The sequence below is a fragment of the Lemur catta genome, chromosome 16, assembly GCF_020740605.2.
Source record: "Lemur catta isolate mLemCat1 chromosome 16, mLemCat1.pri, whole genome shotgun sequence".
Lineage (NCBI taxonomy): Eukaryota > Metazoa > Chordata > Mammalia > Primates > Lemuridae > Lemur > Lemur catta.
The window spans coordinates 36,512,667-36,538,420 of record NC_059143.1 but is presented as its reverse complement, the minus strand read 5'-3'; the positions used below and the strand labels follow the sequence as shown (position 1 = coordinate 36,538,420).

General features: G+C 48.8%; 1 protein-coding gene across 2 annotated transcripts in view; it reads left to right on the top strand.

Moving 5' to 3' along the window:
• The window catches only part of MYO5B (myosin VB), a 264,377-nt gene that overhangs the window by 209,636 nt on the left and 28,987 nt on the right, over positions 1-25,754 (top strand). For both annotated transcript variants that reach the window (XM_045528029.1, XM_045528028.1), the window contains exons 20-27: positions 130-286; positions 1,689-1,928; positions 9,293-9,526; positions 16,554-16,638; positions 17,882-18,030; positions 19,190-19,309; positions 21,220-21,360; positions 24,789-24,854. In XM_045528029.1, the coding sequence (XP_045383985.1) occupies positions 130-286; positions 1,689-1,928; positions 9,293-9,526; positions 16,554-16,638; positions 17,882-18,030; positions 19,190-19,309; positions 21,220-21,360; positions 24,789-24,854 (1,192 nt within the window). The remainder of the gene's footprint in view (positions 1-129; positions 287-1,688; positions 1,929-9,292; positions 9,527-16,553; positions 16,639-17,881; positions 18,031-19,189; positions 19,310-21,219; positions 21,361-24,788; positions 24,855-25,754) is intronic.

Below are 25,754 nucleotides of genomic sequence, written 5' to 3'. Positions count from 1 at the left end.
AGAGTTGGCTTGGCCTGGGGGTGTCTGGGTGGGGCCGTGGAGGGAGAGGCTTTCTTTAGTGAAGGGTTCAGGGTCAGCGTGGCCAGAGCTCTGTGCTGCTGACGCCACCCGCTGTCCCTTGCTCCCTAGGCTGGCCGAGCACCTGCGCAGGACCAGGGCAGCCATGGTGATCCAGAAACAGTACCGCATGTGGAGGGCCCGCCAGGCCTACCGGAGGGTCCGCGGGGCCGCCGTCGTCATCCAGGCCTTCACTCGGGGCATGCTGGTGCGGAAGATGTACCGCGAGGTGAGTGGCCACCCCCAGGGCCCTGCAGGGTGCAGGTTCAGGAGCACGGCGGCGGCAGATGTGGCGTTGCCAGTGTGAACGTGGTGGGTCCTCCCAGCGTTTTTCTAAGGACGTTCACATCTCTGCTGTCACCAATCCTTTGTAAAGTCTTGTGAGGTAGGATGGACATGTATCCTCCTACCCCTTCGACACCAAGTTGCTCTGAGAAGCTGAATCACCTGCCTAAGGGTACATGTCAGCTGGCAGCAGGGTCCAGTGACCCATTGTGGCTCGTTCAGACTCGAGAGCAGGGGGTGGTATTAGGCGTCACTAGGTCCAGCCCTTCATTTGACAGCAAGGAGCTTGTGGCCCAGCGAGGGGAGGTCAGGAGAGAGACCCCGGCCTCCTCCCCGCCAGGCTGTTGCTCTTCACGTTGTCCCAGGGAAGCTGAAGTCCTTGGCTAGGTGGCGCTGAGTCAAGACACGTTTGTTCAGGGAAGTAACGTCGGCACAACTTAGGCACAGAGCTAACTTGAAAGATGAATTGGAAGAAAATGTCTAAAATGTGTTTTCTCTTCTGTGACCAGAGGGTGTGATTTTCCAGATGGTAAAAGTAAAGCCCTAAATTGATAATGAACAAAAAATGTCATCAGGGTAGAGCATGCTCTGATGTCATGCGTGGAGAAACCCGAGCCAGTGGGAGAAGGTTCTGTGCATGTTCTTGAGAAGTTGGTGACATCTGTGTGATGATATCTCTGTGGAAAGGGCAGGTGACATTTGGGAGGCCACCAGCAGGGGCAGCACGAGGGAAGAGCAGGCACTGTGTGTGGCTCCCAGCTCTGTCTCTCCTCGCTGTGACACATACTCTCTCAGCATGCTTGCTTGCTTGTTTATTCCACAAACATTCATTTTTCAAGATATTAGGGTGAGAACATTGATGCTCTCACCTCCTAGGTGGTTTTTAAAGTGGAAAAAAAGCCCAACAAACCCAGGGAAGTACATTGCCAAGTTTGTGTTAATGATTATAAGCCGTTCACCCCTTGTGGGCTCTCACTGGAGCGTCTCATGCCATCCTCCAGCTCCTCATCCCCAGGGTGGGATCCGTGCGTGTTAAATGGGGAGAGATCAACTGGATGATCCTTATGTCCCTACAGCTTTGAGATTTTTAGATACTGGTTCCCTAACCAATAAAACAAAAAGAAAAACAAAGCCAAAAACCGGAGTTTGACAGCTGATTCCCTGGAGGTATGTGGGCTGCAGAACTTAGCTAAAACGTGTTCATGACACAGCACCAAAGCCTTGTCTCAGGGGGCACGTTCCCTCTGGCTCACCTCTGTGGGTCACCTCCTCCGGACAGTGACGTGAGCTTCCCTTGCGCCCACCCTGCGATGCAAACCCCCGGGGGGTGTGCTTGTCCCCACCAGGTCCTCATGGAGCACAAGGCCACTGTCATCCAGAAGCACGTGCGGGGCTGGGTGGCACGCAGGCGTTTCCAGCGTCTGCGGGCCGCTGCCATCGTTATCCAGTGTGCCTTCCGGAGGCTCAAGGCCAGGCAGGAGCTGAAGGCCCTCAGGATCGAGGCCCGCTCAGCAGAGCACCTGAAACGCCTCAACGTGGGCATGGAGAACAAGGTGGTCCAGCTGCAGCGGAAGATCGACGACCAGGTCAGTGTCAGGAGCTCCTGCCCAGGTACTGGGGGTGCAGGACGGGGGGCACGTTTGAGAGAGACCCACGGCTTCCTCAGGGAACTGCACCTGCCAGAGACCCGAGAGAGCACAGGTGTCCTCGGGGTATCACCACACTGAGCAAGAACAGGGACCGACTATGTCAGGCAGAATAATGGCCCCCGGAGATGTCCTCGTCTTCATCCCTGGGATCTGTGGAATGTTACCTTACGTGGCAAAAAAGTCTTTGCAGATGTGATTAGTTTGAGGATCTTGAGGTGGGAAGATCAGCCTGGGTTATCCAGGTGGGCGCTAAGTGTGATCACAGCAGTCCTCACGAGAGGGGGAGGCTGGAGGGCCAGATTCGGGGGGAGAGGAAATGACAACCAGGGGTGGGAGTGGTGCACGCCACAGCCGGGGGATGCGGGCAGCCTCCAAGCGTCCAGAAGGAACACTGCTCTGTTCAGAGACTCCTGACGTCCAGACTGTAAAATAATAGATGCACATTGCTTTGAGCCACTCACTTGGTTGTAATGTGTTGCAGCAGCAATAGGGAAATGAGCACACTAGGCCAGCATTCTGCTTCCTGGCCCTTGCACAGGCGGCGTGGTGTGACCACAATAAGAATGAATAGCTGGCGTTTATGGAGGACTCGTTATGTGTTACGTTGGGGGCACTGGGCTAGCACTTTGTAGTAGCTTGTCTAATCCTCGTAACAGCCCCCCTAGGGTAATTATTACTGTCCTCCTTTTACAGATAAGGAAACTGAGAGGGCACATGACTTCCTAAAGTCACACGGTGGCAGTGGTGGGGCCCAGGTTTGAACCCCAGCCGTCTGGCTCCAGAGCCCGTGTTCCGCTCCACTTGCCCTTCTGCCTCTGTTGTGTTGTGGAAAGAGCACTTGCTATGGAATCAGAAACAATTCAGTGCAAATTCGGCTCAGCTGCTTAAAAGTTGAGTGATTGATTTGGCTGCTCTGAGCCTGTTTTCTTATCCATAGAATGGGGTTGGTAGGGTTGGAGGAAGAGCGAATGGTCTAACATATATGAAGGGCCTGGTACAAAGCAGGAGATGCAGGAAACAGCTACCGCTGTTACTGCGTTTAAGCTGTTCCTTCTGTCCGTCTACCCTGGCCACCTTCCCATGTCGGCCAATCACACAAGTAACAAGTGTGTATTGTGCAGGGTACACAGAGATTCAAGACAAGGACACTCGGCTTCTTCCACCAGGTTGGAGAAGTGAGGCTCTCTGTGGGGTGCACACACCTGGACACCTACTGTTTGGTGGCCCGAGTGGCCGATCCTCCTTCCCTTCAGAAGACCTTTATTTGGTGCCCGATTGTTCTAGGTGCTTTAGACTCGGTGGACGAGATGACTTTGGCGTGTGCTCGATGCCATACCATAAGGGAGGGTGTTTATGCCAGTGGGGACAACAGCATCAATTGTCCTAATGATTTTCTGAGCACCTGCCATGTGCCAAGGCTTGTGATATGTGTTTTGTGGTCACTTGTATTTGATCCTCACATGACTTTGTGAGGTCACTGCATAGCTGAGAAAATTGTAGATCAGGGACGATCAGATACCTTGCGAGGGTCACAGAAATAGAAAGTGCTAGAACTAGGACTCCACCCCAGGTCTGTCTGGTCCCGCAGACATGATGAGGGTGATGCTGGTTTAACCCCAGCATCACTGAAGTGTCAGTCCTTTCCTGTGCACGATCATTGCTGAGTCTGGTTCCCAGAGTTGAAAAGAGGCTCACTGTCACTTTGCACATGGAGGGTGTAAAGGTGACCACGGGACCAGGCTTTTAGGTGCCTCCTGGGAAAGGGAAGGAGGGCAAGGATATGACTATGGTGCGGAGAGAGAGAGAATTAGAGTTGGGGCCCCTAGGCATGGCCTTTGGAGGTCACTTGGCTTTATTGTACCTATTCTATACTGGGCATTTTTTAAGTTTCTCATGACTCTAGTAGGGCAAGAAAATAAAGGAGCCATTTTACACCTAGACCAGCTGGCCTGGACAGGAGCCCAAAAACCATGCACAGAGAGCAGTAGAATGTCCCTGCTTGCCTGCTCTCAAAAAAGACCAGACTCTTTGAGACGAGGCTGTCGCCCTGGATGTTTGTTCTGTGTGAGTTCTGTCGAGTGCCTTGCTGGGCTTGGCTCCTTCTGGGGGAACCACACAGAAAGCCCAGTGCCGAATGGAGGAACTCGGTACCTGCCCCTGATTGGCCTGTGGTGACACACCAGGTCAGAGACGAAGGCATCCCCACTCAGAGGGACAGGAGTGCAAAGGGAAAGGTCCGCCTGTCTGGCACTGGTCTTTGAAAAACACAAGCACAAAGTGTGCCAAGGTGGTGGTGGTTATAGTGGCTGTCGCTGACCAGCCAGCAAAGACTTTGCGTAGTCAGGTTTTTCCAGTTACCCTTCCAGGCAAAGTACAGTCAAGGGACAAGCGAGCTTTGACTGCTGCACCCTTCCAGGAGCCCTGTGTACCTGCCGGCCACCCTGGCCCTGGGTTTCCAGCCATAGGGCTCTGCATTCCACTGCTGATTCCTAAAGTTGACTTAGGATAAAAATAAATCTAGTATTTCACAATCCATGTGATTTGAACATCAAAGAGAAACAGATTTAAAAGGACTATTTTTAAAAAGAGCTTTTTGCCTTAAGCTTCCTGCTTGGCAAACATCTGTGAGTGGTGGCAGGTGTTAGCCACCCTGGGCAGGGTGCCCTGCATGCAGAGTGTGATCAGAAGCAGGGGGGAGGGGTACGAGATCTTGCTTTCTTACACCCCTCCCCACATTGCATGTGTGCCAGGCCCTAGTCTCACATGTTAACTCCTTTAATCCTCACCACAGCCCTATGAGATAAATATTAATATTCCCATCTTACAAAAAATATTAGCTGGGCACAGTGGCATTCACATGTAGTCCTAGCTACTTAGGAGGCTGAGGCAGGAGGATTGCTGGAGTCCAGGAGTTTGAGGCTGCAGTGAGCTACGATTGCGCCAGTGCACTCCAGCCTGGACAACAGAGCGAGAGCCTTTCTCAAAAACATACATATATTATTTCCATTTTAAAGGTGAGGAAGCAAAGGCTCAGAGGTTTTAAGTAGCTGGCCTAAAGTCACATAGCTAGTGAGTAACATGGCTGGCGATAGAAACTTGGCAGGCTGGTTTCGGGGTCTGTTCTGCCACCTCTGACAAATTTACAAGATCTCTGCCCATTGGGAACCTCTCACAACGTGTGAGGAGAACTCCTCAGTCTCAGGGAGACTCGCACCCTTGGTTTGGGCTCATGCTCAGCATTGTGTGGGGCTGGCTGGCATTTTACAGTGGGGTGTGACCGGGTGTCGTGAGAGAGGCATCTGCACGATCCCCGTTACGAGCTCTGTAGAGGTGGTGTTTAGTGCATTCTCTTAGCGTGTGTGGCTGGCTGTTTCGGAGTGACGGGTTTTGTTCCTGTGATTCCTAGAGACAGTGCAGGCAGCTGTTCTCTTGACACATGAGGTTCTCAAGCCAGAAGGACAGGATCCACGTGCGTCAGGGTCATCACAGGCTAAGGTGTCTTGAGGTATTTGTCAGAGCAGCATGGGATAGTGGATGGAGTCCCCGCCGGACAGAGAATAATACTCGCAGCCGGAGCTGATAGCTTGGAAATAATTGCGCCTTGAGTCCTTCAGAGCGGATTGGCCTGAGATCTCTAAGGTAACTTCTAGCTCAAAAGTTCACTGACACCATGACCTGGCTTACAGTAGGGCTCCTAGCCCCAGGCTGTGCTCTCGAACCATCCAGGTGGAAGGAAAAAAAAAAAAAGTATCTCACTGCCAAGAAGTCAACAAGGGAGAAAACTAAGAGACAACCAAGGTAAGGTTAGCACCCAAAATTTATATCCTAAGGCCTTGTATACCCAACTGGAGAGAGAGAACAAGTTTGGCACTGAGTTCCTAAGCAAACAGCAGAAAGAAGGAAACGTGGCTTGAGAGTTCTGGAAAGAGAAACAAAGTATGTAGTTTAGGAGCATTGGAGCTGTCCCTGGTGCTGAGGTTTTTCCTGTGGGCTTTTATACTCTGATGTAATGAGCCACATCCTTCACAGTATCCTTCAGCAGTAAACACAGTGCCAGTTCTTGGGACCATTTCGTACAATGTCCCTAGTGGAGGCCTGTGCTGTGACATCATTCAGCCAAAATAATGTAGCCCATTTATCAGCTCTGCCAGTCTGACTGTATTTAAGCCCACATGTAGAATAACTAAGCCGGTTGAACTTACGATTTATTTGTAACGGGAGTCAAGTTTCTCAGACCCTTATGTCTATAAAATTGTCCTTATTTTTTTATCTGAAAAAAAAAATGATGAATCTATGCAGTCAGTAGCCTTTTAAATCAACTTGATTCAGTACATTTAGTAGGCACTCAGTAAATATGTTAAATTTAGTTTATGGTCACAAGAGCATTCATGTGTTGTCCTGTGTCACTTAACAACAGGACTATGTTCTGAGAAATGCGTTGTTGGACGATTTCATCATCGTGTGAACATCACAGAATGTACTTACAGAGGTAGACGGTGCAGCCTGCTACACACCTAGGCTGAATGGTACTGCCTGTTGCTCCTGGGCTACACACCTGTACAGCTCGTTACTGTGCTGAATACTGTAGGCACTTGTAACACAGTGGTATTTGTGTTTCTAAACGTATGTAAACATGGAAGAGGTAAAAGATAAGTTATAAAAGTTAAAAAAAAAAAAATGGTAAACCTGTATAGGGAACTTGCCACAAATGTAGCTTGCAGGCCTGGAGGTTCCTCTGGGTGAGTCTCAGTGAGCGAGTGGTGAGTGAATGTGAACACAGGACATCACTGTGCACTACTGCAGACTTTGTAAACACTGTACACTTAGGCTACAGTAAATCTATTAAAAATGTTTTCTTCAATAATAAATTCATGTTATCTTACTGTAACTTCTTTATAAACTTTTACATTTTTTTAAAAATTTTTTGAATCTTACATAATAACACTTAAAACACAGGCACATTGTATAGCGGTAAAAAAATATTTTCTTTATGTACTTATTCCATAAACTTTTTTATTTAAAACCTTTAAATTTTTTACTTTTTACATGTTTTGGTTAAAAAGACACACATCCCTTAGCTTAAGCCTACACGGCATCAGGATCATCTGTATCCCTGTCTTTCACCTCCCCTTCTTGTCCCACTGGGAGGGCTGCGGGGCAGTGGTGTCCCGGGGATGGTGTCGGGGGCCTGGGAGGGAGGGAGTGAGCGCACCACGCCAGGCCCTGTGCCCGGCTGGGCTGTAGAGCCGTGACACCCGCAGGTGTGAGGATGAGTCCTCCTGGGACCTTCCTGTTTGAGGTCATACAACCAGGACAGAGTGCACAGTTTCACATGCCCCTAGTGGTTGCATTTGGATGCGCATGATGGTGAGGTGAGGGGCTGTCCAGGTTCTGCTGCTGGGGACCTCCCCCAACACCCCAGGCAGCCAGCAGAGACTTCCAGACATCTGTCCAGGGGACTCCCTAGGGGACTCTGAACAATGAAGACAGTGACGTTTATTGACACTTTCTGTGTACCAGGCACCCCAGCTAAGCACTTTATCTCCCTAAATCTTCCTAACCACCTAGTGAGGTAGGAGTTACTATTATCTCTGTTTTACACATGAGGATGCCGGGGCACGGCAAGGTTGGATGACTAGATCAGATGTGCACCCTGGTCAAAGGTGGAGCTGAGATCCAAGCTGGATCTGTCCAGCTCCAGCCACTCGACTCCCCAGTGTCCCTGAGCCTAGTCTCAGGCAGGTGTCAGGATCGGCAAAGCTGGGCCTCGTAGACACATCATACTTTGCACTGGGGTCCTGAGGTATCATCTTATTGATAGCAGGGCAGGATGTGCCTGTGTCCCCACCCATCACCACCATGTGTGCCTGTCTCCATACCCCAACCAGCTGCACCTAGGGACTCATCAGCCCCTCAGCACTGTCCTCCCCCTACTCCTGGTGACGTGACCCAGGCCATGCCACCTGAAGGTGATGGCTAGGCTGATCTTCACTTCCAGCCGAGAGCAGAGAGGGAGTCAGAGGGCGGTTAGTGCAGCATGCATTCCCTCTCTCTGCCGCATTCCCCTGTGTGAAGACCTTCAGCCTCCAGCGGAGACCCAGGTTGGAGAGAGCAGTACATATGCTTATTAGGTTTTTAAATGGATGGTGCTTAATTGGATTTCTTCTTTGTGATTCTTTAGAGCGAGGCTGACAGTGAGGCCAAGCCTAAGGGTGTATCAGGTTGTGTAACGGGAATTTTCCCACAGAGTGCGGGGGATCGAGTTCTGTATCAGCGCAGGAAATGTACTGCTTGTGCACCAACACGCGGGTCACACGTGAGGTCCCGCAGCATGCGTGGCACGTGTGGGTCCAGCAGCTCTTCTTTTGCTGCTTCTCACTGCTCTCAGTGATGTTTAATTTCTCAGGAGAATTTAATAATCCCTGCCTATTGGTGATTTAGCCAGTAGCTCTGCTCTACTTGGAGCTCTTGCGGACCACAGCAACGAAGGATAATCTGTCTGTTTGTTGCCTGCCTGATTATTTGAAACACCCTACTTCTTCCTTTCCTCTTCCCCCACTGACCACTTTTAGCTGCTGCTCTCTCAACTCTTGCTGCCTCGATTTCTGCTGGCAATTTACATGAACACTTGACACCAGCACGAGGTTCTCAGGGCTCTGAACTCAGTGGAATGCTTCATGTGTGAGTCAGTGGTCATCTGGCGCCTTGTCTGCAGGGGCGTGGTGTAGACGTGGTCTGCCAGGCATTGGTTTCCAGAGCCATAGTCTTACGGGGTAAGCGTGGCTGACAGGTGGCGAGAATGATCCCAGGGCCCTGTGGAGGGCCTCCTTGGAAGAGGGGATGTTGAAGGGGTCCTTTGTCTCGGGGCCGGCGATTAGGTTGCAGCTCTTTGTGCCAGGGCATCCACAGGCAGGAGGGCTCCCTGGTAAAGAGCTGAGAAACCTGAAAAGCAAAGGCCGCGGATCTGGGAAGGCAGCTCCGTTGTTCCTGCAACTTAAAAACTGGGTGTAGGATCTGTCCAGCTGGATGAGGACAACCAACCACTACCAGCCATGCTCATGCTCACGAAAGCTTCTTGAGCTATTTTAACGTCACTGTTGCTATTTTCTGTTTCCCTCTATTTCTCCTAGGTTCAAAGAAGAGTTTTGTTAGGAAGATGCCAGGAAAGTGCTGTAGCATGTAACGATTGTGAGATTTAATTCCATCTTGGGAGTTCCTTTTTTGATTGCCTTTGTGCTTTTTCCTGGTAAAAAGTAACCCTCTCCTTCTGCCCTCTCCCCGTTTGCCGGTGCCGTCCACAGAACAAAGAGTTCAAGACGCTATCAGAGCAGTTTTCCACGGCCACCTCCACGTACACCATGGAGGTGGAGCGGCTGCAGAAGGAGCTGGCACGTTACCAGCAGAGCCCAGGGGAGGACCCCAACCTGAGGCTGCAGGAGGAGGTGGAGACCCTGCGCAGCGAGCTGCAGAAGGCCCACTCGGAGCGCAAGGTCCTGGAGGACGCCCACGGCAGGGAGAAGGACGAGCTGAGGAAGGTACGCTCGAGGCCAGGGGCGGGCACTGGCGGGGTGGGCAGGCCAGCAGAGACAGCCCGGCAGAGACTGCTTCTTCCAGCTGAAAAATGGCCGTGGGCTTTGCCTGGGGCTCGTGCCCACAGACTTAGCACCCATCTGTGTTTAGACAGACAGTGGTGTGCTTTCAGGGAACGCACACAAGGTCGTGTCCGTTCACTTCACAGTGTTGACTGAGTTTCTGCTGTTAGCTGGGCGCTCTGGCATCCCCAGAGAGGGTCGTTCAGCGTTGACCTTTGAGTGACTTTCTTATGGTCTGTCATTAGGCCCCACACTGGCTCTGCGGCCTGCATGTTGGTTGGCAAGAGAACTGTGACAGAAGCCATGGCTGCTCTTGATGCTGCCTTCAGGGTTGGGGGCAGCTTCTGGGCATCCTTCACCAGGCTGAAGCGTCGTGCTGTGGGGCCTTCAGCTGCAGTGTGAGTGACAGTCCCAGCCTGGCTCACCCACTCAGCTGATGTGCTCCGTGTGATCACTCCCTACCCCATGACATAGAACTTCCTGGGGTTTGTCCCCATTCCCCCAAATGTCAGGATACAAAGACTTCCTGCTCCATTCCCAGCATAGCTGTTCCGACCAAGAAAGTCCCACGGGGTCCCCAGAGAGCCCCTTACAGACTCGGGACGCTGCCGTTCTCCTGCCATCTCTACAGGCCACAAACCACAGGGAAAGCAACACACTGCCCATGTGTGTAGTGTGTGCCCATCAGTGGGAGGCACAAGGAGGGAGAGGTTCAGTGAGGATGTTGGGGGCAGACTGGGTGCTGCCGCAGAAAGGGCCCTGCGTTGTCATCCCCGGACTCTCACCCTGCTCTGCTGTTACTGAGTGTGTGCAGAAAACCTCACTGGCTGTAGTTCTTCCATCTGTATATATATTTTGAAGTTGGTCCATATTGTCTTCAAGGCCCCTTCTGGACTTGTACCTGGCCACATCCGTGAGCTTGTGTTTGATGCTTCTGAAAGCACTAGATGCCCTCAGTGTTGCTCAGGAGTCCTCTCTTATTCCCTCCACTTCTTTCTCAGCCCTCAAACACAGCCGAGAAACATGCCGACCCCACTGGAGGGGAAAGGCCACAGAACCAGCTCGGCTGGGCTTGTGTGCATCATTTTCACACCCCAGGGGTGGAACATTAGCACCAACAGCCACTGACTTCACCCAGACCCCCAGGGGTCTCCAGGGGTCAGAGGTGGGATCCAGATGGGATAAAGCAAAGAGGAAAGTGAAGACATGGCTTCCCGGTGCAGTCAGCCTGGCACATAAAAAGCACTCTTATGATGTGTTGCTTTGAGGCATCACAAGACCCTCTTCACAGATAAACCACCGGCCAGTTTGCCCACCACGAGGTGTGAAGTAGACTTCACTCTTTAGGACAAAGCATTGTGGTGCTTGGACACACCTGGGAAGAGATAGCTGTTAGCCTGTAACCTACAAACCATAGAATTCCACATTTGGGGTCTGCTCACCCTCTGGAGTAGATGGATGGCAGCCCTTCTATGTGAATAAAAACAAGACAGTAGAATCCAAAGACAGAAAGAAGGGGCCGAGATTAGAAATGGAAGCTCTTGAGATGGGTGACCCTGCAAGGAAAGGAAAGAAAGCTCCCTGCATGTGTGTCCTGGCCAGGTGAGACACCTGCAAAGCCTGTTTGCTCAGTAGATCCACAAACTGGGTCTCACCTAGCTCCGCCCCCCAGGTAGCGCTTGATTCACCAGTTCCCCAGCCTCCCTTCTGTTAAATGCTGTGATCTGGGGACTCAAAGCACTTTTGAAATTTCCAGGTCTCCATCTAAGGGAGCATAAGAGTTTATGATATGAAAACCTTCCTTGGCAGAGCAAAATGGAGCAGCGGACTCCCTCCTCCTCTCCTTAAAAAAATTGCTACTATTCGCTAGGAGTGTGTTGGCCTAGGTCTAATTTTATTTAAAATGAGAGCTGGGAACTGGCAAGAGGCCACTGCAAGGAGGGGGACAACAGGAGCACAGGCGGAGCAAAAGCCTCTTTCCTGGACCCCAAACATAAACACATCCCAAGAAACCAGCCTGAGATGATTCATCAACTGGAATGTCTGTTACTTTCCAGGAAAAGAAAAAGTAGAAGCAAACATCCTTCCTTCTCTAGGGTCTTCAAAACCTTTTTATTCTGGTGGTTGAGGGGCAGATAGGCTGGCTGGCTGGCTTTTGGGGTGGAGGGGATGCGTCTTCTCTGCCAAGTCAGGGTTTAATGTATCAAGGGCAACGTGTCCAGTCGTAATAAATGCTGAATAATCAGATACTTGGTTTCCTCCTGGGCCCGAGCAGGGACCTGCTCTGTGTTGAACAAGATAGATGAGGCAAGCCAAGCGCGGGGAGGGAGCTGACTGCTAGTAGATGTTTAATTCATGGGTTGGATGTTTCCATCAGCAAAGGCAGCAAATGTTATATTGGAACTGGCATCCTGGAAACCTGTGGGCCCCCACCCCTGACAATATTAACTGGCAGCCCATGTGGCCACCCTGCCTTGGCCTCATCTCCCTGCATGGAGGAAGTCATCTCTGTCCACAGAGCCCAGGGAAGCACCGTCTCACCCGGCCACGTGAGTCAGATGGCATCCTTGCCTGCTAAAGGTATCCACCACTTTGGCCTCTCCAGAGCACTCCATTGAGCCTCCTTCCCTTTTAGCCTGTGGAATGTGTACATCTTGTTCTTTTCTAAAGCTTCAGTGATCCCTGCCCTGGCTGCTTTTGTGCAGCTGTGCTGTTTGTTTGGTGGCCCTGGTGAAAGAGTGGTGGCCCCCAGGGCTGCCCTTGGCACAGAGGCAATAGCTTATCGTCCAGAATCTGCTCTGAAGGCCGCTTGGTGGGGCCAGAGCAAGGCCTAGCTGGGCGCAGGGTTGCAGTGGGTGAGGAGGAGAAACCCACAGCCAGGAGCCTGGTTGTGAACAAGGGACCTTGGCCCTTGTGAGGGATAGCTAGCAGGCCCCCAGGCTCTGAGCACTCACACTGGTGGGGTTGGGTTGTGCATTGTTGTGACATCAGTCTTAGAACCACCAGGTACTAGTTGGCTGCCTTGGTTAATCCCGGTATAAAGGTTTCAGATTTTTCCAGTAGAAGTTGAGAGATCTGGCTGGGGAGAATAGGGGGTGGGGCTCATAATGGAATATGTTCAGTCGCCTTCCAAACGCTGCAGAGCAGGGTGGCTTTCACTAGGTGTGACTCTGAGTTCTGCTCTCAGTGGCTCCAGGATTCACGGTTCATGATGAGGCTGGTGGTTATCAGGAAAAGGGACGCTAACCCATCTTCATGGAAGAACATTGTTGCAGAGGTCATAGAAGTTCATGGCCTTTCATTCAGCATGTCTTTGAGTGCCTATGGGTTAAGCACTGTTGTACACACGGGGGTGTCAGTAAACAGTTATTTCTCTTTTAAGTATTTTTCATTCGCGTGGAGCTTAAATGTTTGAGGGTGGGGAAGAAGGTCCAGGCAAACACAAGTTATCCATCATGGGCTATAAAGAAAAATAAAGCAGAGTAAAGGTGGGACAGATAGAGAACAACCTGGGGGGCTGGAGAGGATGGTGTCAGGAGGTCTCGTGGAGAAGACACCTGCAGGGGGGTGAGCTGTGAGATTTCTGGGGAGCAGGTGACAGGTGAGGCAGCAAGTACACAGGCCGGGAGGCCAGAGTAGGCAGGTTTGAGGACTGAAAAGGAGGCTGCCGGGCTCAGGCCGAGGGAGCAGTAAGGAAGAGAACAGTAGGAGGGGGTGGGGGGAAGGTCAGGAAGTATTTTCTGACCTGAGGGGCAACCGTAGCCCTTGAAACCTCTGGGGAGATGAACAGCTGTCTTAGGTGCTTTAGCTTCTGTGGGTGCAGGATGGGGACACACTGAAACACGTTTACTGGACCATTTTGGAGATGATGTAGTTGTCGTTTCCAGTTGCCTTACTATCCAAAGCATGTTGATTTTCACTTTTTAACATCTTACCTCCTAGTTTAAAATGCAAATTAATACTGTGCTTGCTGAGAAGAAAGTTTACTGTCAGTGTGGGCAGGTAAGCCCTGTAAGATTGCGCAGAATTAGAAGTGTTGTCGCTGCCAAGGGCCGTGCACAGCGTGGAAAGGTAGGAAATGGGGTCTAATTCCCTGCCCAGAGCAAAGGAACTACGTTCTCTTTGCTGAGTGGACAAGAAAGGGTTTTTTTTTTTCTGATTACGCTGTGGGCCTTAGGACGATGGTGACTTTTTCCAAGGAAAAGGAGGACTTTGCTGGCACCTGTCTTCTCTCTCTTTGGTTCATCCCCCCAGCTCTTGCCAAGTTAATCTTCCTAAGATGCTGCAGTTCCTGCCTTGATTTCCTGCTCGTTCTTCATATAAACCTCTCTCTTTATGGAGTTTTCCCTTCTGGCTTCTTCGTTCTGTCATTCTCCAAGCCTGGGGCTTCCTCCCTCTTGCTCAGCATCTGAAGTCCTTCCCTCCTCCTCAGGTTCAGCTCAGATCTCTCTTCCTCCGTCTGATCCATCTTGGTCCCTGAGCCACACACCAGTTCCCTCCTTCCTGCAGCTCTTGCTGTGGAAAGCAGTCTTTTGAGGCCTGCTCTAGGTTGCTCATTGCCATTCTTCCCGTGTCTGCCTGCTGAACTGTCAGGAGATGGGTCGGCGTAGTGGTTCAGGATGTGGGACTGGACCCAGGCTGCCACTATCACTCTGTCTTTATTACTGTATCTTATCGTAAATTTTAAAATTTAAAAGTGTGATTCTTCCAACTTTGTTCTTCTTCAAGATTATTTTGGCTATTCTGGATCCCTGTATATTACACATGGATTTTGGGATCAGCTCGTTAATTTCTGCAAAGAAGCTATCCAGGCTCTTGATAAGGATTTGCATTGAATCTGTAGATCAATTTGAGGAATGTTGTCATCTTAACAATATTAAGTCCTTTGATCCATTACCTCAGCATGTCTTACCACTTATTAAGATCTATCTTTCCACAATGTTTTATGGTTTTCAGAATATAAATTTTGTACTTGTTAAATTTATTCCTAAGCATTTTATTCTTTTTGATGCTATTATAATGAAATTGTTAATTTATTTTTCCTATTGTTTATTGCAGATGTATAGAAATACTGTTGAGTTTTGTATAATTATCTTGTACCCTGCAACCTGAACTTATTTATTAATTCTAATGGTTTTTAAGTAGATTTCTTAGGATTTTCTATATACAGGATTGTGTCATTTGCAGACAGAGATAGTTTTACTACTTCCTTTCCATTCTGGATGCTTTTGTTTTTCTTGCGTAATTTCCCTGGCTGGAACCTTCAGTCCAGTGTTGAATGGAGGTGGCAAGAGCAGATGTCCTTGTCTTCCTCCTGATCTTAGGGGAAAAGCATTCGGCCTTTCACCATAAAGGACGGTATTAGCTGTGGATTTTTGAAGATGCCCTTTATCAAGTTGAGGAAGTCTACTTCTATTTCTAGTTTGTTGAGCATTTTTATCATGAACACTTATTTGCTATTATTTAGTTGAGGATTTTTGAATCTATATTCGTAGGAGACACTGGTCTGTAGTATTTTTATAATGTTTTTGTCTGGATTTGGTATCAGAGTAATATTGGCCTCATAGAATGAATTGGGAAGTGCTCCCTCTTCTATTTTTTGGAAGAATTTGTGAAAAACAGATACTAATTCAAGATTTTGGGAAGTGGTGGAATGATTTTAAAGTATGTTTCCATTTAGTGCCTAGTAAAGGTAACGTAGACCCATCTGTTATACATATATCTATCAATCAGCTGATACATACAGCACCTGCTGCTTAGGACTTTGCACACATCGTCTCATTTAATGCTGAAAACAACCCTGTGGATTGGGTGTCAGTTTTACAGAGGGGGAAACTGAGGGTTATAGAGCCCAGGACCTGTGTGGCTGTCCAACTCACCTCCTTTGCCATGTGCAACCTTTACGATCACAGGAGTTGACCCTGCGGTGACTGGTGATGGTTCGGCCAGCCAGCAGGGAAGTGAGGGCTTGAGTCTGGAGGCCTGAATTTTGAGGGACACGTGTTCCTCATTCTCTCCCTGCATGATTTTCACAATGCTCAACTGTTTCTTCATCTGTGTCACCAAGGTGATGATGTGATTTTAGTGGAGAAAATCACTTGTTGGCCACCTGCAGAATGAATCTGCAGGGGTTCCAAGCACACAGATGGATCAATTGGAAGTTAGTCCCCGTGTTATAAAAGGAATATATGCTTTCTCATCTTCCTTTATACCAACTAATGAGCTCAGATTTTTTTTAGAACACATGTCTGAATTGTTGCATTTTTTAAAAATCCATACAAATAGTTGCTCTAATAATAAATAGTAAAAAAATATCAATTTTTTAAGAACTTGCATCACACTGTTTTAAATCTTCTTTGAACAGACCATTTTTCTTTAATTATGATAGTATTTATTTCCTCCTTTTTTTTTTTTTTTTCCAAATATTCACCTCATTTTGGCTTTCTTTGGCAGTGGCATCAGCAATCAAACACTAGATTGGATAGTCCTATGTCAATAGCCAGTCTCCTTCCCTTTCCCAGGATTTGAACTGGGCTAGTAAGACAGGGAAGGGCAAGTGGGTGAAGACCAGAGATGCTTTGTTCATGCTGAGCTTTTTGGCTTTCTTGAGACTTGGATTTGAGAGCTCAGAATTTAGCGAAATGGGCAAATACAAGAATGTGAAAGCCTGTTCTCTCTGTACGTTCCTCAACAAGGCATGTGAGCTTGCTGTAGACTTTTCATGATTTTGTGGGCTTTTCATGGGCATTAGATGACCATAAACAGTGCTGAGCTCATCTGTCTTGTTTTAATGGGATTTTTCTTTCAGCATACAATTTTTCCTTCAAAATGGAAGCAGCTTTGGCCAATTCAACTTTCTTAAATATAAGGTGTATTTACATACGACCTGTTAACATTCAAACCCCACAGAAGGAGGCTCTCCTTTGTCTAGCATCACGGAACTGATTTTCCCTGTTGGTTTCTCTTTCAGCGAGTTGCAGACCTAGAGCAAGAAAATGCTCTCTTGAAAGATGAGAAAGAACAGCTTAACAACCAAATCCTGTGCCAGTCTAAAGGTAAGGACCAAAACGGTGTGAGTTCTGTTTGGGATTTTAATCTTGCTAATTTTCCCCCAAAGACTCCTAGCAAGCATGCAGTTAGGATGCTGCAGTGGGGGAAGGGCTTTAATAGATGGCGGTGAAAAAAGAATTGTGATCCCTAAGATCTTGTGACATTTGGTTTCAAGAGTTTAATGCGGCAAGACACACGTGTAATGGACAATGTAGTGCATGGGGCTTAGAGTCAGGGAGACCACTCAAAGCATGGCTCTACCATGTGCTGTGTGGCCTCGAGCAGGTCCTTAGTTTCTTGATCTGCAAAACGGACATAAAGGTGCAGACTTGAGAGGGCCCATGTGAGTGAGCAAGATGCTGCAGGCAAAGTGCTTAGGAGGGTGCTTAACACAGTGAGTACTCGGGAGCTGCTGTGTTGCTGGGTTTTACATTTATCTTTCATACCCATGGTACCTGTGATGGTTTCTTCTCCCCGGGAGGTCATCCGCTAATGTTTGCTGAAGACGGGGAGACCCCAGTCAGCCCCTCTCAAGCACCCACCAGCTCCTGGGCTGCCGTCAGTCCCCACATGCCACTCAGCTGTGGAGGAGCAGGGATGAGTCTTGCCTCAGCTCAGTGTGACCTTTGGCAAATCCCTTCTCCCACCCCTAGGTTCCTCACCCGTATCACGACAGAATTGAGCCATGTGACCTCAGTCCCACCCAGCATCCCATCTTGTTGAAAATAAACTGTTTTTCAATTTCCCTTTGAAAATATTTTCCTTTCTGCTAGTATGAGTAAGTTTTGGCAGGGAGAAGCCCAGCCACATTGTCTATTTGCCTTCTTTCTTCCTGCGACCGAACCTTTGGCCAAATCTCCCTGCACTCCAAGCACCTGAAAGATCAGGGACAGGAAAGAAAAGGTGGAACAAACCTTGGTTCTTCCAGGGACGGTAGCAGTAGCTTCCGTGACAGTTGGCAGAAGAGGAGCCGGCACGTTACCTGAGCAAGTTCTCACATACGCTGCCAGCTCCTCCCTCCCCACTTCCCCAAGAGCGGGGTCTTTCCTCCCCTCTGCGAAGACTTAAGCCAGAGTAAAGAGCTTCCCCCTTGGCAGCAGAGGAGGAGCTTAATAGATGCATCGAGTGTCTCTGTGGCGAGCTTGTCACGTGCAGCCTTTTAACGAGAGGTGAATCAGAGTGCGTGAGTCAGTACGTGTGAGGGGAATCCGTCCAGAAACACTGCAGCCCGGTGTGCTTGCTTTCCAGAGGAATTTGCCCAGGACTCTGCGAAGGAAAATCTCCTGATGAAGAAAGAGCTGGAGGAGGAGCGATCCCGGTACCAGAACCTGGTGAAGGAGTACTCACGGCTGGAGCAGAGATTCGACAACCTTCGGGACGAGCTCGCCATCATAAAGGCAAGGAGGGCAGTGCGGCAGCCTCTCATCCGCCTTCATAACCCCTGCTCCTGTGCACTGCCCGCTGGCACAGTGTGGGGCTCAGGACACGTGTGTTGTAAGCACAACGTCACCTTCCAGCGTCTGTTCGTGCCCTTCCTGCAGAGAGGAGGAATCGCACGAGGAAGTAGCCGGGCTGGGCGGTTCACTCCTAAGGACAGGTCCTTTTCCAACTTCGCAGTCTTACAAAGATCTCAGTTACGAGTTTGAGGAAAATTCCACCCAAATCTATGTTATCTTTCCTGTTCTGGGACCATCCCTGTGTTGAAATAGTAATGGTGTGCGGGAGTTCTAATGTCAGTAGTGTGCACGGCAGAGAGGCCCACAAGTGCCTAGAGATCAGGTCTCCTAATCGCCGAGGAAATGCAGTATATATAGAAATAATTTCATGATATTTCAGGATTTGTTTTTTTCTCAAGCAGTAGAATCAAGGAACACATGCTATTTTAGGATTTGTTATTTTTTACCCCTATAAACATTTCCTCCAGAAATGCATATCCAGACAAGAAGGGAATAAGTTAATTGCATAGAAAGCAGGAAGAAAAGCTGAATAGGAACATAAATAGAAATCTAAAAGTTTCCTACCAAGCTCAGTTTTCACTCTGAAAGCCAAATTAAATGACAAAAAAAGGTATTTTTAAATGAACACTATAAATAGTAAGCTCTATTTCTAATATGCTATAATTTTCATAAATAAAATTGGAGTACAGTTTGAAGGAAGGGGGTCACTGGGAGCAGGTTTGCAACATTCTTTTCAGGAGGGAGGTGGGTGAGTAACAGGCAAGACTGGAGTGAAAGGTTGTTTCCCCAGGACTTTTCCAAGAAATTAGCCTAACGCGCTTATGGATTTGCATTTCATTGGAAGACAAGGGAACTCTAGTCCTTACTATAGAGCTGTGTTCTCTTGTTGCCATGGAGTTGGTCGGCTAGATGGATGTCTGTAAGAAGTGAGGTGAAACGTTTTGTGGGACTAGCTCTAACTAGCTATCGTTCCAGGAAGCAATGACACCTGTTCTTGTTGCCAGATGAGGCAGGGGCCAACTCTAGGGCCTGCTGCTCTTTTAGAAGTTCTTCCTAACATTAGTTCCTGATGAGTTGTCACCTTTTTCTCCTCGAACAGCAAACTCCAGGCCACAGGCGGAACCCCTCGAACCAAAGTAGCTTAGAATCTGACTCCAACTACCCCTCCGTGTCCACGTCTGAAATCGGAGACACTGAAGATGCTCTCCAGCAGGTGGAGGTGGGTACCACAGGCTCTTGGCTGCCGTCCTCTTCCAGAGCAAGGGTTTGTTCCCCGTGTAGAGCTGCCCAAGAGAGGTTCGCTGTTCTTTTGGTGGTGACCAGAGTGCCCACGGGCTAACTCTTGAAAGCAGGATCACTCGGACTGCAGTGGATTTAGAAGCAGTACTCTGTAGTTAACGTTTACTACACAAAGCAATACATTACTGTTCACTTTACCCACTATCTGGACAGGAGAGAAGAAGGTATATCCCTGTTTTCTCTTGCAAAATTGAGAAACTGTAATGCAGAGAGCTGAAATGGCTGGCCTAAGAAGAAACGGCTAAGTCATTAAAATAGATGCAATTTATCACCCCCATTCAGTAGCACAGCGCATATAGTAAAATCAGTAATCACACAAGAATATTGTTCCCCTGACTTTAGCAGTGGGGTAAAACCCAGAGAACAACAACAAGTATTTGGAATGGAAGCATGCCGGGTGACTGTGTCTTTGTCAGTAATGGCTTCTTGGGGTCACTAAATAATGGACCACACAGTGGGTTTTGTGGTCTGTGTGTAATTTTGTCAAAGGTACATAGACACAATTTTTCCTCTGGCATTTGAAAATAAAGTCAAAAGCACATAAAACCTTATAAAGCATATGGGGATAGATGGAGAAGAGAGCCAGTTATAAAAACAAACATGTTTGAGCACGTCTTTGTGCCAGGCACCACTGGTAGACACTGGAGAAACAGTGGTGATTGAGCCAGGGGGAGGTCCCTGCCCTCCTGGAGCTTATCTGATGGAGAATTAGGTATAATCAGTTAAGGAAGAAACTTGTGTGATATAATTGCAGGTACTGCTAAGTGCTATAAAGGAAAATAAAGGGTGACAAGTGGTGACAGTGATGGAGCAGAGGGTGGAAGGAGAGAAGAGGATGTCCTCGGGACTGAAGGCCCACTGTCTGCCCTGCACTGCTGCGTGGCTTGCTGCTTGCCGTGTGCACTTAGTCAGCCTTTAATAAATGCTGGCTTCTGGCCCTTGGTTTTGCATTGCTATCTTCTAAGTCTAGGTCCCTGGAGGCCTCAGCCTGCCTGAACTCCGGACACACCACCCCGATGTTTGTGTGTCTGGCTATTTACATGCAGATGAGAGCACTGCCTTCCCTGGGCTTGTGTTCTTCAAGAAAGTCCAAGACGGGGCCAATGCTGGCTAAACCCGAGTGCTCATTAAATGCTGGTGGTGTCAAATTTTCACACATCATATACATGTGCTTTAAAAATCCACGTGGATATGCTCATACACATTACCTGTTCACAGGCAGATACACAGTTGGACACCCACACCCACATGTTACAGAGCCCTGGAGGGCCAACCTAGCCATGAATCTGGGAGGAAAAAAAATCTACTGGGAAATTGATGCTTTAGGATGTGTTGAATAAATGGGTTTCCATGGCAGGGCAAGTGTTGGTTCTGTTTCAAGGCAAAATCAAGCTGTGGTTGATGGCACCTCTGCAGTGACTAGAAACTACATCGATTCTTCCCCAGGAAGCATTCTGTCCCAAGTTTTATGATTTCTCTGGTGGGAGACCGTTTTCCAAAAGTGAGCTCTCTTAACTTCCAAAGAAAGTGGCTGTGTCTTTCTCCATTTGTTCTTGGGACATATGATTGGTCGTTTTGAGTGGCTCACACAGGAGGAATATAAATGGCTGAGACTCAGACAGAAAAAGAGCCTGGAGCACTAACTCTAACGTGAGAAATGCGAGTTGGTTGTCGTTGGCTTTGTATTTGAGACACTGACTGACACTGACTGACGGTTGGGAGAGGAGGGGGGACGGATGGCTGCTGGTAGAGACAGGCAGTGAGGTGCTGTTTCCTTAGGTGTTTATGCTCTGACAACCTCCTTTTCCTTGCTCCTATCTCCCTGTGAAGGAAATCGGCCTGGAGAAGGCGGCCATGGACATGACCGTCTTCCTGAAGCTGCAGAAGAGAGTACGGGAGCTGGAGCAGGAAAGGAAGAAACTGCAGGTGCAGCTGGAGAAGAGGGAGCAGCAGGACAGCAAGAAAGTCCAGGTGCGTGAAAGGGTAGGTACCCTTGTGGTACCTGGATGAGGGAAAGCTCCAGTTCATGCCACCAGGGCTTATTGGGCAGGAGTGACCCTGTGAGATCCTGCTGGTGCTGGCTTTCAGAGAGCCCCTTCATCTTGTCTTGGAGTCATGTTGAGTCTTCTCTGCGAGTGACCTGCCTCACCCAGGTGGACAACAGTGAGCTCCCTAATTCCCCCAGGCAAAGGATTTCCACTGGCGAAGCTGTCCGGGGTGGGAGGTCTGTGGCATTGTGGCATGAGGGGAGCTCATGCCGGAAGGACTGGAGTATGTGATAAAAGTACAAATAATACAGCAGAGGTCAACCTTTAGCAGAGAAAACTCGTTTCCCTTTCATACCTGGGATCTGGCATGGGCTTGAGTTCAGCCCCATGGGTCAGGAGCAAACCAGGTGTGCATCATGCATCCTTCTCTCCCATGGCTGCACCCTCACCTCAAGCAAGATTGTCAGCAGCCTCTTTGGGTCTTGAAAGGATATTGTTAGAAACCTTAGTGGCCCCAGAAGTAATTGCTCTATCTTAAGGACCTGTTGGGCACCTGTGCTACTCTCAGAACTATGCTAGTGCCAGGCTTATAGGAGGAGATATGCAAAATGTTTATTAAATGAGAAGAGGTAAAAATGTAAGAGAGAAATAACCACCCATGGAAGAATTTAAAATCTAGTTTGGGAGCACCAGACAGAACACATGTGAAAAGTAAAAAAAAAAAAAAAATAACATCGTAGTGCTGAAATAAATGTAAAGTTGAGTATAAACAGATTGGTGCTATAGGAATAGAGCCCATTGAATATAGCAGTGCTAATGAGATGAGAGAACCACTTTGTATTTCTTTGGAGGTACAAGGACCACTTCTAATGGGACACAAGGCCAGTTCTGATGTGGGCCATGTCATTAGCTGACCTCATAGTGGGTTTGGCAGTGGGTCTTCGCTCAGGCTCGAATTGCCAATTGTGGGGTTTGACACCCTCTCGCATCCTCAGCCCCCACCTCTGTGCATAGTCTCTTTTTGAAACACCTGTGTTCCCTTTCCAACCAAATTTGTTGCAGATTCTGATCTGTATTGCTAGCAAATTCTTGGTTTTTTTCTCTGAGCAGTGAGTAGGGAGATAAATCTTCCTGATGGATTTAAATCTCTGAGGTGGATTAGATTCAGAATGGGGAGGGAAAGGATTAGGTTTATAAATGGTCCATTCAATTAGAAGGGAAGCTGCCCTGACAGGCAAGTACAAAACAAATGTATGAAAAGCTGTGCAGATGACATCAGGCAGTGACTGGCGTAACAGTTTCTGGCCCACCCAGCTGTATCCAAAGATTCTCCAGGTTCCCTGTCACGGAAGTGCCAGTAGATTTTGGAATCTTGGTTTTGGAACTTCTGTTTGTCTTGATGCCAAACAAAAAGGGTATCTCTTTTCTCAAAAAATAACCACTGAACAAGTTCGAACAGTAGGCTCAGACTATAGTTCTGTCTTGGGTATTGAGGGTGTCTATTTAAGGAGAATGGCCTCATTTCTGATGGTTTAGTAAGAAAGGCAGTGGGGCAGGGGAGAATGTGAAATCCCTCTACAGGACCTGAAATTGAGCTTTCAGAGGTCAAGTTCTTGGATTCACAGTTGGTCCCAAGGGGAATCCTGAGCTACCTGGGTTTTATTCTGGAGAGATACAGCCCGGGTCTCAGATGCGGAAGCCATGCTCTCAATTAGGAATGGCAGAGAAGCCTGTGGGATGTACCATCAGTGTGGGAATGACCGAGCCACCGTGAGGGTGTGGCCTTTGTGATAGCCAGCGGTCAGTGTTTGACCTCTCGTCCAGCCAGCTCCCTTTCCTGGGCCTGGCAAAGTCACCTTGGCTGCCACCACTGGCCCATCTTGCGCTCACAGCCCCTCGAGTTTGAGTAGGGGATCTCCATTTTCCAAGGACCTAGTATACTCAGCAGTTGTCCATGGTCATGTGGCAAATCCACGCTACATAGAGCACAAGAGCTGGCCCCTCGTTGGGTAGCAGGTTAAGTGTGACCCTGAACAGTCCCATCCCCCTACACCACTGGTGACAGTGGAGACACAGCAGAGACCCGTGTCTTGGAGAAGTCTTCTCCTGGGTCTCAGGCTGGAATCAATGCAGTAAACGTAGGCGTCCTTCATCTGGAAGGGCCTCCAGGAGATGCTCACATCTTATCCCTGTCTCCGAGCCTAGGTGTATACCTAACCCATCCTCAGCCATTGGTGGCCTTACCTCGGACTTCACATTGTTAGCTTTCGGTAATCTGATTAAGTGTTCTGTCACTTCTTTAGCTTTAAAAACACCTCTTATTCAGAGACTGTTGCCCACTATTTGAAATTACTCCAAGTAGTTAATCACATGTGAGCTGTTTCTACCCCTTCTCATTGGGAAGTTTAAGTCTAATAGCTGCCAGACAACAGCTACTAGACTTACATTTTAACCCTGGCTTAGCTGAATCCCAGTGGGCTGTGATTCTAGCCATTGCCACCGGCATGCCCTAGCTTTGGAGCTCTGATGTCTGACAACATTATCGAGCCTCTGTGGCGGGCCAGCTGTTGTAGAGTGTCACAGAGAAAGCAGGCGCCTCTGCAAGGTGCTTGGAGTTTAGTTGGGAAACAATACACATGGGAGTCCCTCTCCCCCATAAACTTAAGCATAGCTCATTAATAGATCTTTAGTTTTGCAGTGTGTTAGCTTCCTCAGGCTGCTGAAACCAAGTACTGCAAATGGGGTGGCTTAAAACAACAAAAACTTATTCTCTGATTGATAGTTCTAGAGGCCAGAAGTCAGAAATCAAAGTGTTGGCAAGTCTGTGCTCTCTTGAAGGCTCTGGAGGGGAGTTTGCTTCATGCCTTTCTCTTAGCTTCTGGTGCTGCTGGCAGTCCTGGTGTTCAGTGGCTTGCAGCTGCATGACTCCAGTCTCTGCCTCCGTCTTCCATGTCCATCTGCCCTGTGTGTCCGTCTTCTCTCCCTAGAAGGGCATCAGTCCTATTAGACTAGGGCTCACCTTTAATGGCCTCATCTTGATTACATCTGCAAAGACCCTATTTCCAAATAAGGTCACACTCGCAGGTACTGGGGCTTAAGACTTCGGTGTATCTTTTGGAGGACGCAGTTTAATTCGTAACAATGTTGCGTATGTTCAAGCTGTAAGAGCTGGTGGGGACCCTGTGGGTAAAGTTGCAGGGGTGGGGACAGGAGGGAGTTGTCTGTAGAGCACTTCACGGTAGCCTACAGGATTGGGCTGTACTTTGGAGGCAGGAAGGAACTGGACTTGTGGAGGCTGGAGGTGTTGGGTCACGCACAGGCAGGACGGGCAAGTTTGACTGTGGTCGGAGATGCTTCTGTGGAGTCTCTTCCTTGAAGTTCATGCTGACCCTTGTTTCTTTGTCCGTGCAGGTGGAACAACCACAGAATGATGTAGATTTGGACCCAGATGCAGATCTGGCCTACAATAGTCTGAAGGTAAGACCCCTAGGGGGCGGGGGACAGGCTTCCTTGAACTCTAACCCAGTGGAGGGCAGACGGCAAAGCTGGGCAGCAGGAAATCTGAACCTGAGCCCCAGCCTGCTGTGGACCCGCAAGCAGATAACTTGCCCTTCCCATGCTGTAGTGTCTTCATCTTTGAAATGAAGGAAAATATGTTATTTATTACAGAGGTAATAAATGCCTTCCCCACCTGATACGGTTTCAGTCAAAATGCAACCACTGCAGAATAAAATCACTTTGGAAAAAATCAAGACTCACATGGACAAAGGATCTTGCTGCGCATTTGACTCTGGTCCGGCAGGAAATGGATAAGGGGGGGACAGTGGAAGGCCCCAGGTCCGAGGGTCCTGTAGAGCTTGTATGTAGGTAGTTTCTCAAACTCCACTGGCATTGACAGTTAGCGGCTGTCTGTATGACTAAAGCCATGTTCCTGGTGTGTTCTCCCCAACATTAATCCCAGACAAAAAGGATGTTCCCCCAAATACCAGGGGAGCTCCCTGGATAGGTAAGTTTAGGAAATCCTACAGTCCACGTCCTCCCCTTGGAAAGTCATGAGCATGTCTAGGCCCTAGGAAGTCCTATGTTCACAGCATGTTATTTCAAATTGTTAGCCTGGCATTGCCACAAGGAAGGGTGGCACGGCCACCTGTGCTCGGAAGCACATTATTGTACCACTGCGGGGAACGCTGCTCCAGAGGCATCTGTGTCAGACGCTTTACACCTGCAACGTGGAGTCCTGAGTTCAAATCCAGCCATTAGCTTTGACTGCTGGCTGTTCTAATGCGTGTCAGAACTCTTGCTCTATGTGTTTCATCGTTAAAATGGGGAGATCGCTCTTGGCTTCCCCAGTGGACAGGGCAGGCTAAGGAAGTGGGG